Genomic DNA, 14,164 nt, shown 5'->3' with positions numbered 1-14,164 from the left:
CTGGCCCCCCGTCCCCTCCTGGCCCCCTCCTGGTCTCAGGAGCTGCTGCTCTGGCTGCGCAGAGGGGAGAGCGGGCCTGGGGACTCTGAGAGAGGGTCTCCTCTGCCCACTGGTGTCCTCCAGGTGGCCTGCGGACAGGATCACAGCCTGTTCCTCACGGATCGAGGCGAGGTCTACTCCTGTGGATGGGGTGCCGATGGGCAGACAGGTGTGTGATGAGAGGCCGTGGTGTGGCCCTGGGGGCCAGGACCGCCTCCCACTGGGCCCCATCCCCCTTGCTCCTGGGGAGTGCTGTCCCCTGCACTTGCCTGTGACCCCCTTTCCGCTGCCTGTGACCATGGACATGCAGCCTGCAGCTGGCCAGCCCTGACCCCCACTGCTGGTCCTGCTCTGGCCCTGCAGGGTGACTCGCTCCTGTGGCCCCGAGTTGTGTGTGGAGGCCCCTTCCTTAGGTGTTTAGTAATGTTAATTTTTCTAAATTTCCTTTTTCATGTTTTTGCTTCACTAGGATCTAACCCAGGGTCCTTTACCATGGGCCAATCCCAGCCTCTGCTCTTACGTATATCTGTGTGTGTATCTGTGTGTATCTGGGGCACCAGGCATTGAACCCAGGGCCACCGAACCACCAAGCCACATCCCCAGCCCTTTTTCTTTTCTCTACGTCTTATTAGAGACAGGGTCTTGCTGAGTTGCTTAGGGCCTCGCTAAGTTGCTGAGGCTGGCTCCGACTCGCCATCCTCCTGCCTCAGCCTCCTGAGTCGCTGGGATCGCAGGCATGGGCCACTTGCCCGGTGCTTATCTTACAAAGTTTCTAACTTGATTCTGACCTAAAAAATTCCAGGGTCCCTAAAAACATGCCTTTTGGGCCTTAAGAATATGCCATTTGTGGGGCTGGGGTTGTGGCTCAGTGGTAGAGCGCTGGCCTCCTACGTGTGAGGCACCAGGTTCCATTCCCAGCACCTCATATAGATAAGCAAATAAAATAAAGTTCCATCAACTGAAAAATATTAAAAAGAAAAAAAAGAAGAATAGCCGTGTGTGACGAGTCCTCCCTCGTGGGAGCAGGTGTGCGGCCAGCAGGGCAGGCCAGGCTTTCTGTGCGGGTGCTGTCGGGGCCAGCGTTGTGCTTGGCGTGACGCGAGCCTGCGGGAAGGGAGAGTAACTGAAGGTGCGCGTTTCCCCTGCCAGGTCTTGGTCACTACGATGTCACCAGCGTGCCCACCAAGCTGGGAGGGGACCTTGCTGGAGTGAAGGTCGTGCAGGTCGCCACCTACGGGGACTGCTGCCTGGCCGTGTCAGCGGACGGAGGCCTCTTTGGTTGGGGGAACTCGGAGTACCTGCAGCTGGCCTCCGTCACCGAGTCCACTCAGGTGCGTGCAGGGAGGCGGGGAACGCGGGCCTGCGGGGGCCTGGGGAGTGGGTGCGGGGGCCTAGGGAGTGGGCTTGGGGGCCAGGGGTGCTGTCAGGGCTTCAGGTCCCCCTTCCCAGAGGGTCTGAAGCAGGCTGCGGAGTCTCTGTGATGTCCTGTGTGCCGTGGCGGCAGCATGACACAGACCCTGAGCTAAGACTGCGTGGCCCGCCAGGCCAGCAGCATCTCGAGGGCCCTGTTCTGGCCCCCCCTGTGAAGGGGGCCGCAGGCCGCAAGCCGCAGACGCAGGGTCTTGGGGGAGACTGTCCATGGAGCAGAAGGTGGAGGCTGGCCTGGTCTTTCCACCACGTGCCTGTGCGGCCATCGCCAGCCAACGGCCATTCTGGGGAGGGTGACATGCACGCCACGCCCACCTGTAGAGCACGTGCGGGTGGTGTGTGTTCACAGGCTGCGCCATCACCCTAGTCTGGTTCCAGGACAGGAGGGGCCCCACCCCAGTGTCCGCGTCCCCGCCCTGGGATGCTCTGAGGGGGACCTAGGTACCTGCTCATCCCTGGGGGGTCAGTGTGTGTCTTCCAGAGACACCGTGTTCCCTGATGCGATGGAATTGTTGGTGACACTCGGGGTTTTGTTTACTTTCACTTATTTTTCGTGGTCCTGGGGATGGAACCCAGGGGCGCCACCCGCAGAGCCGCATCCCAGACTTTGTCACTTTCCATTTTGCCCCGGGGTCCCGCTGAGTGCCGAGGCTTCCTTGGAACTGGTGACCCTCCCGCCTCAGCCTCCTGAGTGCTGGGAGACAGGGTGACCACTGCGCCTGGCTGCAGAGGCTGTAATAGACCTGAGTAAGGCCACGCAGAGGTCAGCGACAGGGAGGCAGCCTCCTCCGCGTCCGGCCTGGTGGCCGGCAGAGGCTGCCTGTGGACTCTGAGTGCCCCGGCACCCAACAGGGGAGGAGGCCAGTCGTTTAGAGGCGCATTATCTGTGGGAGGTGGACGGCGGGCAGGGGCTTGAGGGAGCGCTGCCCCTCCCCATGCCGACCTCCTGTGGGGACAGTTGCATGAGCCACCGTTAGCCATGATTATTTGACACGTGACCCTGAATCAGAGAACTAAGCAACACATGGGACCGTGGCTGGACGCCAGGTGGCCAGCTGCGTCCCTGACTGTCCAGGGCTGCATTGCCCTGGGCTCTGCTGCCGGCCTTCTTGCTGTGCCTGGGGGAGGCAGGGCCCTGCTGGACGGAGCCCAGTGCTATGCTGGCGCTTGGCCCAGCAAGATCCAATGCTTGGCTGCCTCCGTCCCTCCTCTCGGGCTGCTCTGGGGTGGCTCACCGTGGAGCTGGCCTCGTCAGGAGGGTGCTGACCAGGCGGGGTCCTGTGACTTCCTCTTGGAAGTGCCGCTCCCTGTACTGGGTGGCCTCACCCAGGAGAGGGGTCCTCAGGGGCTGGAACAGCAGGAGACCTGGTCACCAAGACGCCTTACAAGTGGCTGAGACAACTTGTACTTATTTATTTGTCACGGCCCCCGAGGGGCTGCCCTGGGGCTGGCTCTCCTCGACCTCAGTGCACCTGCTGGGTCCTGTCCTCTCTGTGCCTGTCCTCCCTCCCTCTGACCTGCCCTTCCCAGGGGTCCTCTCAGCCATGCTTGCATCCTGTCCCCTCGTCTTTGTCCCCGAGTTCTCGTCCGTGTCCCCAAGTCCTCGTCCCAGTCCATTGTAGTCTGCCTCTGCCTGTCAGCTTGTCCATGGCTCCCGTGAGGGCCACCAGCGACCTCCCTGGAGCCAGAGGCACTAGGAGGGCACTGGACAGCCTTTTCCCGCCCCATCTCTGACCTTGGCCGTGGCGCTGCTGGGACACACTCCTTCCCGGCTGTCCTCGTGCCCTGGCCCTCCCCCTCCTCCCTGGTCTGGCCCCTGCTCTTCCTCCCCTGCTGGCCCTTTGAGGTGTGGGCGCCCCTCCTGGCCTCTGCATCTCCCACTAGAAGATCTCTCCTGTGGTTTCAGTGTCCCTCTGCCGCTCACCTGCCCCTGACCCCGGGCTCTTGAGTACTACTCTCCCTGGCCTCCCCAGAGCTCCCCAGGCTCCTCCAGCGCTGCCCGTTCACTCTCCAGAGGACGGCCTGTGCAGGGTGCCTCTCCTCGGCCACCCGTGCCACCCACAGCCGTGGGCCCTTTGCTCTGGTCTCCTGTGAGCTCCTCGAGTGGCTTCACGCCCGGCTGTCCTCTCCTGCGTCAGGTGGATGCCCTGCTCCCCGCTCTGCCCTGGCCTGGTTGGTTCCTGCCTCTCCTCAGGCCTCAGGCACGGACACCCCGCTGGCTGCCTCTCCCCGGCCTACACGGCTCTGCCACTCAGACCTCTGGATCCCCCTTGCGTTTTGCTCGTGGGGTCTGAGGTTGACCTTGACTGCTGCCCCTGAGCCAGCCAGTGCTCTTTGAGGGTGGGCTGGTCCTGTAGCCCCTGTGCATCCAGGTCCCTAGGTCCCGGCTTCGTGCCTGTGTGGTGCTCAGGAGATGGCCCTGGAGTGGACAGAGAGCTGGTGTGGCCCTGCCCACGGCCCACCCCCCACGTAGCCTGTCCTACCTGGAGCCCTTTCTCGCTTCAGGTGAACGTCCCTCGGTGCCTGCCCTTCTCAGGAGTGGGGACTGTGAAGCAGGCGGCCTGCGGGGGCACCGGCTGTGCCTTACTGAACGGTGAGACCCCCTTGGGTAGTCATTGGGGACTGGTGGGCATGTTCACTAGGCTGTCAGGTTCACGTAGCCATGGGATGATCCGCTGGACCGAGCCTGGTGAATTTCATGACACATGTGGCCAGAGAGCTGCTCATCCTGTCACTCCAGCAGACCTCGAGGGTGCAGGGTGCAGGGTCCCTGTTCCCTCAGCCCAGCCAGATCCCTTCTCCAGCCAGGAAGTAAATGAAAGAGTGGGCACTGCCACTGTGTGCCCTGTGAAAGAGTGTGTGGCACACTGAGGTCCCTGCCCTGCAAGTGAGTGTGTGGCACACGAGGGTCCATGCCCTGCGAGTGAGCATGTGGCACACCAGGGTCCGTGCCCTGCGAGTGTGTCGCACACCGAGGTCTGTGCCCTGAGAGTGAGTGTGTGGCACACCGAGGAGCACCAACCTTGGCATGGGTATCAGGGCTGGAATCTGGGGCCTCGCTTGTGCCGTGCACTCCCCGAGCTGCGCCCCAGCTGCAGGCCTGAGGGGCGCTTGCCTGGCCTGAGCCATCGGTTCCCAGCGTCTGGGGAGAAAAGCAAGAACTTGGTGTCAGAAAACTACATCCAGGCAGAAGCAGGAGCACCCCAGGCTCAAGGTGGCCTCAGCAACTTTGCAAGACCGCAGGGGACCTGGAGAGTGCCCGTCTCAGGGGTCGTGGCTTGGCGGGAGCGCACCCCTGGGTTTGATTCCTGGTACCAACAAAAACGTTTTTTCCTTAAAGTTTAAAGGTCTGGCCAGGAATTGTCTGTGTTGTGTGATCTGCTCAGTGAGGACCTGGGTCCGTTAATAGGGACAGCTGTCTCCAAGCTTCAGGAGGCCGTGTGGGCTTCCTGGGTCATTTAGGGGCTGCCCCCACCCAGGTTGCCGCATGACGTGGGCTCTGGGCTCCGAGGGTGGCCAGCGGCTGGGCGGACGCTGAGGCGGGAACTGAAGCCGGGACAGGAGGAGTGTTTTCAGCCTGTTCTTTGGAGCCTCGGCTGGGTGGCCCGCTGACCCCGTCCTGCTGTGCGCAGGGGAAGGACACGTGTTTGTCTGGGGCTACGGAATCCTTGGCAAAGGACCCAGCCTCGTGGAAACTGCCCTTCCGGAGAGGATCCCGCCCACGCTCTTTGGCCTGACCGAGTTCAACCCGGACGTCCAGGTCTCCCTTATCCGCTGTGGGCTCAGCCACTTTGCAGCCCTTTCTAGTAAGTGGCCGGCTGGCAGGACCCAGGTGCTCCCCCGCATGCTCCCTTCCCTCTGTGTGCCCGTGGTGCCTTGGTGGGCTGACCGGGACGGGCTGACTGGGGTGGGCTGACCAGCACGGGCTGACCGGGGGCGGCCAGCAGCCGTCCGTGGCTTGCGGGTGAACAACCTCGTCGCTTCCTCCCCTGGAACTGGGCTCGGTTCCTGTGGTTTGTGGTGAGGCTGATGTTTGGGTGACTCTCGAGGGCACCAGTTGGCCATGCGAGAAGCCCTGGCAGAGGTGGGCGAGTCCATGGAGAGTGTGGGTGGGCTACCCCGCAGGCCAAGACCCCGCTCGGCCTCGGGCACGCGGTGGCCAGAGGCAGTTTGGAGACCCCTGTGGTTTCTGGAGGTGGAGCGCTCCTTGCTCCAAAGTGCTGGGGGCCATCACAGGACGGCCTGGCCAGATGACAAGCTGTCGGAGACGAGTTGTCCCACCGGACTCTGGGCTGGCACGGCCCGTGGCCTCTGGGTGCCCCGGTTGTGGGTTTCCCTGGGCAGTACGACTGCACAGGCGGCTCACTTGTCGATGACCCCTGTGTTCAGTCCTCTCCTGGGAAAGGTCCCTTTTCCTCAGGGAGGTGCCATCGGGGTGCTTCACACTGAGCTGCACCCCGTCCTTTGGGTCTTTATTTAGAGGCGGGGTCTCACTAAGTCATTGCGGCCTCGCTAAGTGGTTGAGGCTGGCCTTGGACTTGTGCTCTCCCTGCTCAGCCTCCCGAGCCACAGGACCCCAGGCCTGGGCAGTTTCCTTTGTCTTTCTTTCTTTGCTCCCAGTGGCAGCATGACCTGTGAGTGGCCGTGAGCATGAGTGCTGGGCAGGACAGGTGGCTCCCGGTGCCACGCAGAGCCAGACCTGGGGGCTTTCCCTGGCTTGGCACTGCCACTTGGCAGAAGGCAGGTCCCTGAGACCCTGGCGGGGCACAAGCAGGGAATGGCCCCAGCCCGTCTGTGGCAGCCCTCTCGGGAGCTCCACCAACTCCTCATGAGGCCAGGCTCTGGTGACTGCCTGCTCCTTCTGGGCCCCTCCACTGTCCTCACCATTACCCTGGGGACCAGTGCCCACCACATGGATTTGGGGGACAGACTGTATTTGAGCAGTACACGGGTCCCTTCCGTGGACTGCGTCCTTGTCCTTTGTGGCCTCTGTGGTTTGCAGTCATGGGTGGGTTGGGCTGTTTAGTTCTAGCTCTTCATCTAGGTCAGGTCGCATCACTGTGTCTGTCCTGTCACTGCCCTGTCCCCAGCTCACAGCACATGGGCCCAGGCCTGGCTCAGGCAGGCCCTGGGGGACACAGAAAGAGCAGCCTCTCTGTGGCTTAGGAAGCCAGGAGTGGCCTGGTGTGTGATAGGGTCACCAGGGCCGGGGCGGGCAGGGCTGGGCCGGGCCACACGCTCCTCAGACTCGCCTCCCCGGGGTCGGACAGCAGGGTGGGGACGGTGCCTAAGACACTGGCTTCTCCCTTCCCAGGAAGCACTGGGGGAACGGGGTGGGGATGGGCCATCTGTGCCTGATCGCAGAAGGTCTGTCCTCGCGGTTGGGCTTCTGGGACGGGCTCTTTGCCAGCTCCCGCCAAGCCGCTGTCCTCTTCCCCCAGACAAGGGCGAGCTGTTCGTGTGGGGCAAGAACCTCCGCGGGTGCCTGGGGATCGGCCGCCTGGAGGACCAGTACTTCCCCTGGAGGGTAAGGCCGGGCGGACGCTGGGACCCGGGGAGCAGCCTCGGTGCCTGCCCAGCATGCAGAGGGGCTGGGACTGGGGCGGGGCGGGGCCTGGGACTGTCCCCCCTGCCACAGTGAAGGGGTGGCTGGGGCCAGGCCAGGCTCCCCGATTTTGGGGCTTGCTGTCCTGGACTCCCTTGAGGTCAGCTCCCTGTGGGGGCCTGGTGAGGGCGCGGCTAGAGGGAGTGGCCCTGCAGGTGTTCCTGTCCCTGCAAGAATCCCCATCAAAGCCTGTTCTGGGCATGGGGTCTGCCAGGCCTGGAGCAGGTCCTCACCCGTGGCTCCGGGAGTGCGCTCCAGTGGCCCGAGAGGTTCAGCGGCCAGAGGTTCAGGGGGCATCCAGGCTCTGTAGTGGGGACGCAGCAGGCAGGAGGCATTTTCAAAGCTTAAGGGGCGGGGGGTCCTTCTTCAGTTGTAGCTCATCTCATTGTGGCTCACCGCCAGCTCAGGAGATGTCCTCGAAAGTCACTACAGCTGTGCTGTGGAGGGTGGCCTCCTGCGCCACCTCCTCCCTGGGCAGCGGCCGGTGCTGGTGTCTCTCATTCCCTCTGGGAGTCTCTGCAGAGCTGTGTGTGTGCATGTGCATATGTGTGTGCGTGTGTGCGTGCGTGTGTGCATGTATGTGCGTGTGTTGCGTGTGTACCCTGAGGGTACCTGTGAGTAGGACAGCCTGTGTCTGTAGTGGGGTCGCTGGGTGGAGTGGCAGGCGGGGTTGCCCCAGACTAGACCCACAGGGTAGGAGCGAGGGCCTCTTGAGCTGCTCTGATAGGACAGACATGACACCCGCCTGAGGGCCGCGGCCTCTGGGATGTGCACATGCAGGACATGTCTCTGCTTCCCCAGAGGTGTCCCAGGTGTGGACGTGAGCCGCGATGGCCGCCCTTGAGGGCAGGGGCTGGGGTGCCTTGTCCCTGGGTCTCTCTTCACTGTGCCCAAGGGCCTGCTGGTGCTGTCAGTGCCCCTCCTGCGGGAGCCGGGTGCAGCGAGGGAGTGGCCTCCCGAGAGGCTGACAAGGCTGGTGGCCCTGCGGCCGCTGCCCGCAGTGAAGGATGTCTCGCTCTCGTTCCTTCAGGTGACGATGCCCGGTGAGCCCGTGGACATGGCCTGTGGTGTGGACCACATGGTGACCCTGGCCAAGTCGTTCATCTGACCTCCTGCTTGACCCAGGGCTGGCCAGGGAAGCCCAGCAGGACAGGGACACAGTGCCTGGCGGGGCTCTCGGATAGTGTTGGAGGGACAGGACCACTGCCCTCTGTAGGCCACGCTCCCGAGGGGTCCTGGCCAGGGCGTGGGATGACTGTTGGCACACCCACCTGTTCAGGGCTCCAGGGCCCGGCTGGCCCAGGACAGCTGTCCAGGGAGGCTCAGCCTCAGGATGTGTCTGGTCTCAGGCGGTGGCCTGCCAGGACATAGTGACCGGGGGGCTCTGGGTGTGTCCTAGTGACCCACGTGAACCTCCATTGGGCCGTGAACCAGACGGGCTCCTGTGGAACTGTGCTGGATGACCCCGTGCACACAGCCACCTGCCCGCTGCCACGCTGAGCCCGAGGATAGTGAGCAGTCCCCAAGACCCCGCGGGCTCCTCGCTGAGCGGCCAGCCCTCCTGCCGCCCCGTCCTGCCACCACGCTCACCGCCTGCTGGAGGAGGCTCAGGGGGCTCAGCCTGGCTGGGGGCCAGCAGACGAGGATCAGAAGTCACGGCCACGTCCGCTCTGGTCACTGCTGGCCTTTTTCCTTAGAACAGTATTTACAGATATTTTTGGAATAAAGTCTATTTTCTGCCTCCTGAGGTCTCCTAGGGGTCTCTCTTACCACCAAGAGGTCAGCGGTGATGAGCAGGACTTGGGTCAAGAGGCAGATGGAAGCCAGTGGATGGCCCTGTGGATGGCCCTGCCTGGGACATTCTGAGCCAGTCCTGCTTCCAGGTCCTGGGGCCATGGTCAGGTGGGGACCCACCACCGCCCGCGACGTCCGGCTGCTGCCGTAACTCGCTGCGCAGATACTTGCGGCGAGTCCCCTGTGACCAGGCCATTGTGCTCTGGGGCACATGCCGACGACGGGAGCCCTGCCTTGAGAGGGGAGCAGTGGGGAGGAGGGGACGGGTGGGAGGGTTGCAGGCGGAAGTAGAGTGTCACTGTCACTGGGCAGCCTTGTCCTGGCGTCACCCAGGGCTGTGAGAACCAGCTGGCCGGTGTGTGGAGAGGGCCCAGCGCAGCTGCAGGGACCTCCTCGGCCGAGCTGCCCCTGCTGTCTGGGGACTAGGAAGCCCGTGGTGGTGGCGTGACTTACCATGCTGACGCCTGGCTGGGCTGGCTCAAGTCCTGCAGTGATGGACAGGCGCCCGGTGGTGACACATGCCGGTGGCACATCTTGAGGGCAGGGCCCGGAGGGTCCCAAGGGTGGCCAGGTGAGCGCTAGAGTCAGGAAGGCTCCTGGGCGTGACCTCGGCTGCAGCCCCAGTGTGCGGTGGCCCCTGGGTCTCCTGAGCCCACGGTCTCAGGGCCTCTGCAGGCAGCGCTGCCCTGGTGGGTTGGGGCTCCTCTGCCAGGAGCCGGGCCCTGCCCGGCTGTCGTCTGCCGGGCTCTGGCATTGCCCTCCCTCCCAGCCCCTCCCACACTGGAGGCACCCGCCCGCTGTCCCCCTGGGCGGTTGCTGTGATCTCCTTTCTTCCTGCTACAACCTCCTGTCAGTGAGCAAGGGAAGGACACCTGGGGGACCCGGCCACGTGCCGGCCCTGTGCCCTCTGGCCACTCTAGGGCCAGACTGTCCTTCCTTTGTGGCCAGCAGCCAGGGAGCAGCTGGAATGGGGGCTGCAGTGTGTCCTGCTTCAGCTGCTGAGGGCCACTGTCACCCCTCCTGGGCAGAGTGGCTCCCGGGCGTCTGGTGTCCCCCTCAGGCCAGCGCTGTGCTGGCCCTGCTCCATGGGGTTCCCGGGCAACACTGAAATCAGCTCACAGAGCCCCTCCCGCAGGGGCCAGGGGCCAGCCACCAAGGCTCTCGTGTCTGGAGTGTCGCTGGCCATGCTCTGCTTTGGGTCCTGGGGTTGAACCCGTCCCCAGGTTCCAGCTTCCCCCCACGGCCCCATGTGACAGGCCCGTTTGGATGGCCTTGGGAGACCATCCGGCACTGGCATGGCCCTGAGGCGGCCCTCTGTGCCAGGAGCGTGCCCTGCCCAGGACCCCATGTTGCCCTCTCCTCTCGGGGTGCGTTTCCCGGCCCCTTGGTGACTTGTGCTGCACCTGTGAAGGAACTCCAATCTGGGCCCTGCTGCTTAGGGGCTGGCAGGGGTGCTTAAAAAGGGCTGGGTGTAGCTCAGTGGCAAAGTGTCCCTGGGTTCAGTCCCCAGTCCCGCCCCTGCACAAAGATCCCAGACTCCTTACAAGCTGGCTTAACGGGATCAGCAGCAGTGGACTCGGTTGGGGATGGCACTGGAGCTCCCTGGCCACACCCCTCTTGGTCTGGGCGCACCAACGTGCCCGCTCAGCTGTCGGGTTGAGGTGATGTTTTTGGCCTGGAGACTGACCCCGGGCTGCTTCACCACCAGCATGTCCACAGCCCCTTTTATTTTATTTTTGTAATCTTGAGACAGGGTCTTGCTATGTTGCAGAGGCTGGCCTTCAATTCGGCATCCTCCTGCCTTAGCCTCCTGAGTTGCTGGGATTATGGGGTGCGCCACGGCACCTGGCTCAGTAGTCAGGTTTAAAAGGGTGAGCCCAGACCCTTGGTTGCTTCCCACCAGGCCTTGGCCATCCTGCTGATGAAGCACAGTCCAGGTGTCCCTGGTGGGGGACACTCCTGGTGACCATCGAGGGTCCTGCTGGGGCTCTGGTAGGGAGTGTGGCAGCCAATGCCAGGAATCCAGTGGAGCTCACCTGGAACCTCGCCCATCTTGAAAGGGCCCTCATTGCGTCCCCCTTTGGGGACAACTGGACAGGGTGAGGTTGATGGTCACAAGATGGTTCCAGAGCTGCAGCATCCAGACCTCAACCCAGCGGGAGGACCCCGAAGGTGAAGTGGACGGATGCCCTGCGTGATCCTGAGCGCCTGCCCAGGGAGTGGGTGGCCGCCTGTCTTGGGAGCCCACGTGCTGGGTGGCCGGTCTCTGACCAGCCGGCCTCCTGCCCTGGGAGCAGCCACGGGAACGGTGTGCACAGTGCTGCCCTGGGACGCCCTGGGCAGAGTGTGCCCATGAACCCTGGGTGCTCACCCCTGCCGCACGCTGGCACCAGAACCAGCTGGTGACAGAATGTCTGGGAGCTCCTCTGTTGTTCGTCCCTTAGAGGAGAGTTGGGTCTGTCCCAGATGTGGTGACGTGGACAGTGCCACGCGCCCCTGTCTGTCTCACACTGGCTGAGTGCTCAGCACCTGTTTTGGGCATATTTTTTCCCAGTGCCAGGGATGGCACCCAGGGCCTTGTGCCTGCCTGGCAAGGGACCTGCCACTCAGCCACCCCCCACCCCCGGCCCTTGGGAACATCGCAGGTTTCGTGTGACCTGTTTCCCACTCTGGTGCCCCGAGAGGGCAACTGCTGGGCCCCTCGTCTGTCCCTGAAGTTTTGACACCTGCCTCTGGGGTCCACAGCGCTCCGGCCCCCCGACTGCAGCCCCGGCTGTCCCGATGGCTGGCTGGAGACTGCCTGCCCCTGCCTCCACGCCAGGCCCTGTGGTGACCAGGAGGTGCCCAGGACACGTGGGAGCTCCCGGCAGGGCTTCCCGTGGGCGGAGATGGCCCCTGGACAGCTGCTGGCTGTGTCCCCTGCAGTCGGTGGAGTCCTGGGGACCGTCTAAGACGTGATGTCCCTCCACCAACCGCTGTGAGGTTCCTCCTCCATCTTTCTGTCCCGTTCTGCGCTGCCCTCCCCTCGCTGTGTCCCTGCCAGGACAACCCTGCTTTCTAGACCGCCCCCAAGCCGCGTGTCCAGGCCTGTTGCTCTCCCTACACAGCCCTTTGTTGAGATGCTGAGATGCGGCCACACAAGACCATGTAACAGCAAAAGATCCAGATGACGCCCTCCTGCTGTGGCCTCGGCTTCCTGTTTGATCCGGTCTCTGGTTGGTTCCAGCGCAGGGTCTCTTGACCACTGAGCCACGTCCCCAGCCCTGTTTTGTATTTTACTTAGAGACAGGGTCTCACTGAGCTGCTTAGCATCTAGCTTTTGCTGAGACTGGCTTTGAACTCGCCATCCTCCTGCCTCAGCCTCCGAGCCCCTGGGATGACAGGCGTGGGCCACCGTGCCTGGCCTCCCCAGGAATTCTGATGTGAGCTGTGGCTGAGCCCCTGCCAAGGAGCAGCCAAGGCGCCATCCCGGAGTTCACCCCACTGAGGGAGGGAAGCACAAATAATGGTTCTGAGCAGTTGGCTGGACACCCGCTGGTCTTCTGCCTCCAGAACAGGCCTTGCCACCCCTGACCTGCATTGGAAAGGGCCAGGAGGTGACCTGGAGCCAGTCGGGTCCTGTCTCCTGAGAAATGAGGCAGGACGCCGGACCTGGACATCCCATTTTCCCCCTCATCCGTCTCAGCAACCTGGAACCCACTGTTCTTCACAGAAGCCTGAGGTGGTCAGCTGCCTGGGTTACCCCCTGGATTCCAGTCTCGGCCTCGCCCAGCCTCTCCGTCTCCCCACCCCCCACTTCTTCCCCCAGCCCTGGCTCCCTCTGCTTCTGAGCCTCTGCACTCTGGTCCATCTTCCTGGGTCCCTCTGGTCCAACCAGGCTCCTCCCCATGCCCTGGTTTCTTGAGGTCTGTCCCCCACTGCTGGGCAGGTGCAGAGCACCCCCTTGTGGTCTGTCCTGGCTCTGCACTCCCCCTGGTGGCTGGTGCCCATGGCTCCAGGCCCAGGTGTGGAGGCCGGTGGGTCCCTGGGTCCCCAGAACCCAGCATGGTGGGCTGAGTGTGCGGTGGGAAGTGGGAGCCAAGCTCTGGGGGCCTTGGGGCTGTTCAGAAGGCTTTGAAGCGATTGAGTCCCCATGGGTGCCTGTCCTCACTGGGCCACCTCCAGGGCTGTGGGGAAGGACCTTGTCTGCAGACCCCCAGAAGAGAAGCTCCCCGTGGAGCCGGGCGCGCCTGGTGTGGGCTGGTGGGTGCTCTGCCCCCATCTCCTGCAGCTCAGGGGCGAGGGGGCCTGGAGTGAGCCCTGGCCTGGCTCCACCTGTCCCCATGGAGAAGAGCAGAGAGGAGCAGGGCCAAGGGCGCTCAAGGTCAGAACCTGCAGCCAAACCCATCTTCTTTTTTCCTTTTTTGGACAAGGTCTTGCTGTGTTGCCCAGGCTGGCCTCCATCTCCTGGCTCACACGATCCTCCTGCCTCAGCCTCCACAGGAGCTAGGACTACGGGTGCCGGCCACCACACTGGCTCCAGCCCTGCTTCTTGCCCCGGCAGCCCTATGGCGCCAACCTAGGAGGGCAGGAGCCAAAGGCCTGCGAGCCTGTGGGAGGGGTGCCTGGGCAGCTCTGCAGGCACCCGTCCTGGAGCCGAGCCCAGAGTAGGCTCCATGCTCGGGGCAGAAGCTCCGTGGCCAGGAGGGAACGGCGGGCACCTGGCTGGCCTGCAGGATGGCCCCAGGAGTCCCCAGCCCCGGGCCTCCAGCTCCTGTGCATTTCCTCCCTTGACTCAGAACTGGACTGTGGCCACAGTGTGGTGAAGGCAGGGTGTGTTGCCTCTGTGTGGCCCTGGACTCTCCTGCTTGGAAGGGGCCAGGCGCCCTGCTGAGGCCACTCAAGCAGCCCTGGGAGCCCACGTGCTGAACCGAGGCCCTGCCAACAGCCAGGCCCGGGATAAACCCCCGTGGAAGCAGTGCCCCCCTCAGCGGAGGGGTCCCCAGTGTGGTGATGTGGGGAGGCTGCAGCAGGTGGAGCCCCAGCGGAAGGAGGTTGGGTCACAGGCGCTGTCCCGATAAAGTGCACTTCTCAGGACCCTTGTTAGTTTAGCCACTTTGCTTCTGCCTGGCCCTTGAGTCCCTCTGGCTTCCCGTCCTGCCATATGATTGCTCCCGCTTGCACGTGCCATGTGGTGATGTAGCCAGAAGGCCCTCACCAGAGCCAAGCAGATGGGTTGTCCATTCTTAGGCTTGCAGTCTTCAAAATTGTTGAGTCATAACCCTTTTATTTGTAAAGCACTTAGCCTCAGGTATTTTG

At 63.4% G+C, this 14,164-nt stretch overlaps 1 protein-coding gene across 1 annotated transcript in view; it reads left to right on the top strand.

Annotated features, from left to right (window-relative positions):
• The window catches only part of Rcc1l (RCC1 like), a 14,867-nt gene extending 6,052 nt beyond the window's left edge, over positions 1–8,815 (top strand). The window contains 6 exon segments of the mRNA XM_015491401.2: positions 124–208; positions 1,189–1,370; positions 3,973–4,060; positions 5,100–5,273; positions 6,909–6,994; positions 8,103–8,815. Of these exon segments, the coding sequence (XP_015346887.2) occupies positions 124–208; positions 1,189–1,370; positions 3,973–4,060; positions 5,100–5,273; positions 6,909–6,994; positions 8,103–8,180 (693 nt within the window). The 3' untranslated portion in view covers positions 8,181–8,815.
• The last annotated feature ends 5,349 nt before the right edge of the window (positions 8,816–14,164 follow it).

The sequence above is a fragment of the Marmota marmota genome, unplaced genomic scaffold, assembly GCF_001458135.2.
Source record: "Marmota marmota marmota unplaced genomic scaffold, marMar, whole genome shotgun sequence".
NCBI lineage: Eukaryota > Metazoa > Chordata > Mammalia > Rodentia > Sciuridae > Marmota > Marmota marmota.
This window is presented reverse-complemented; position numbering and strand designations above follow the sequence as displayed.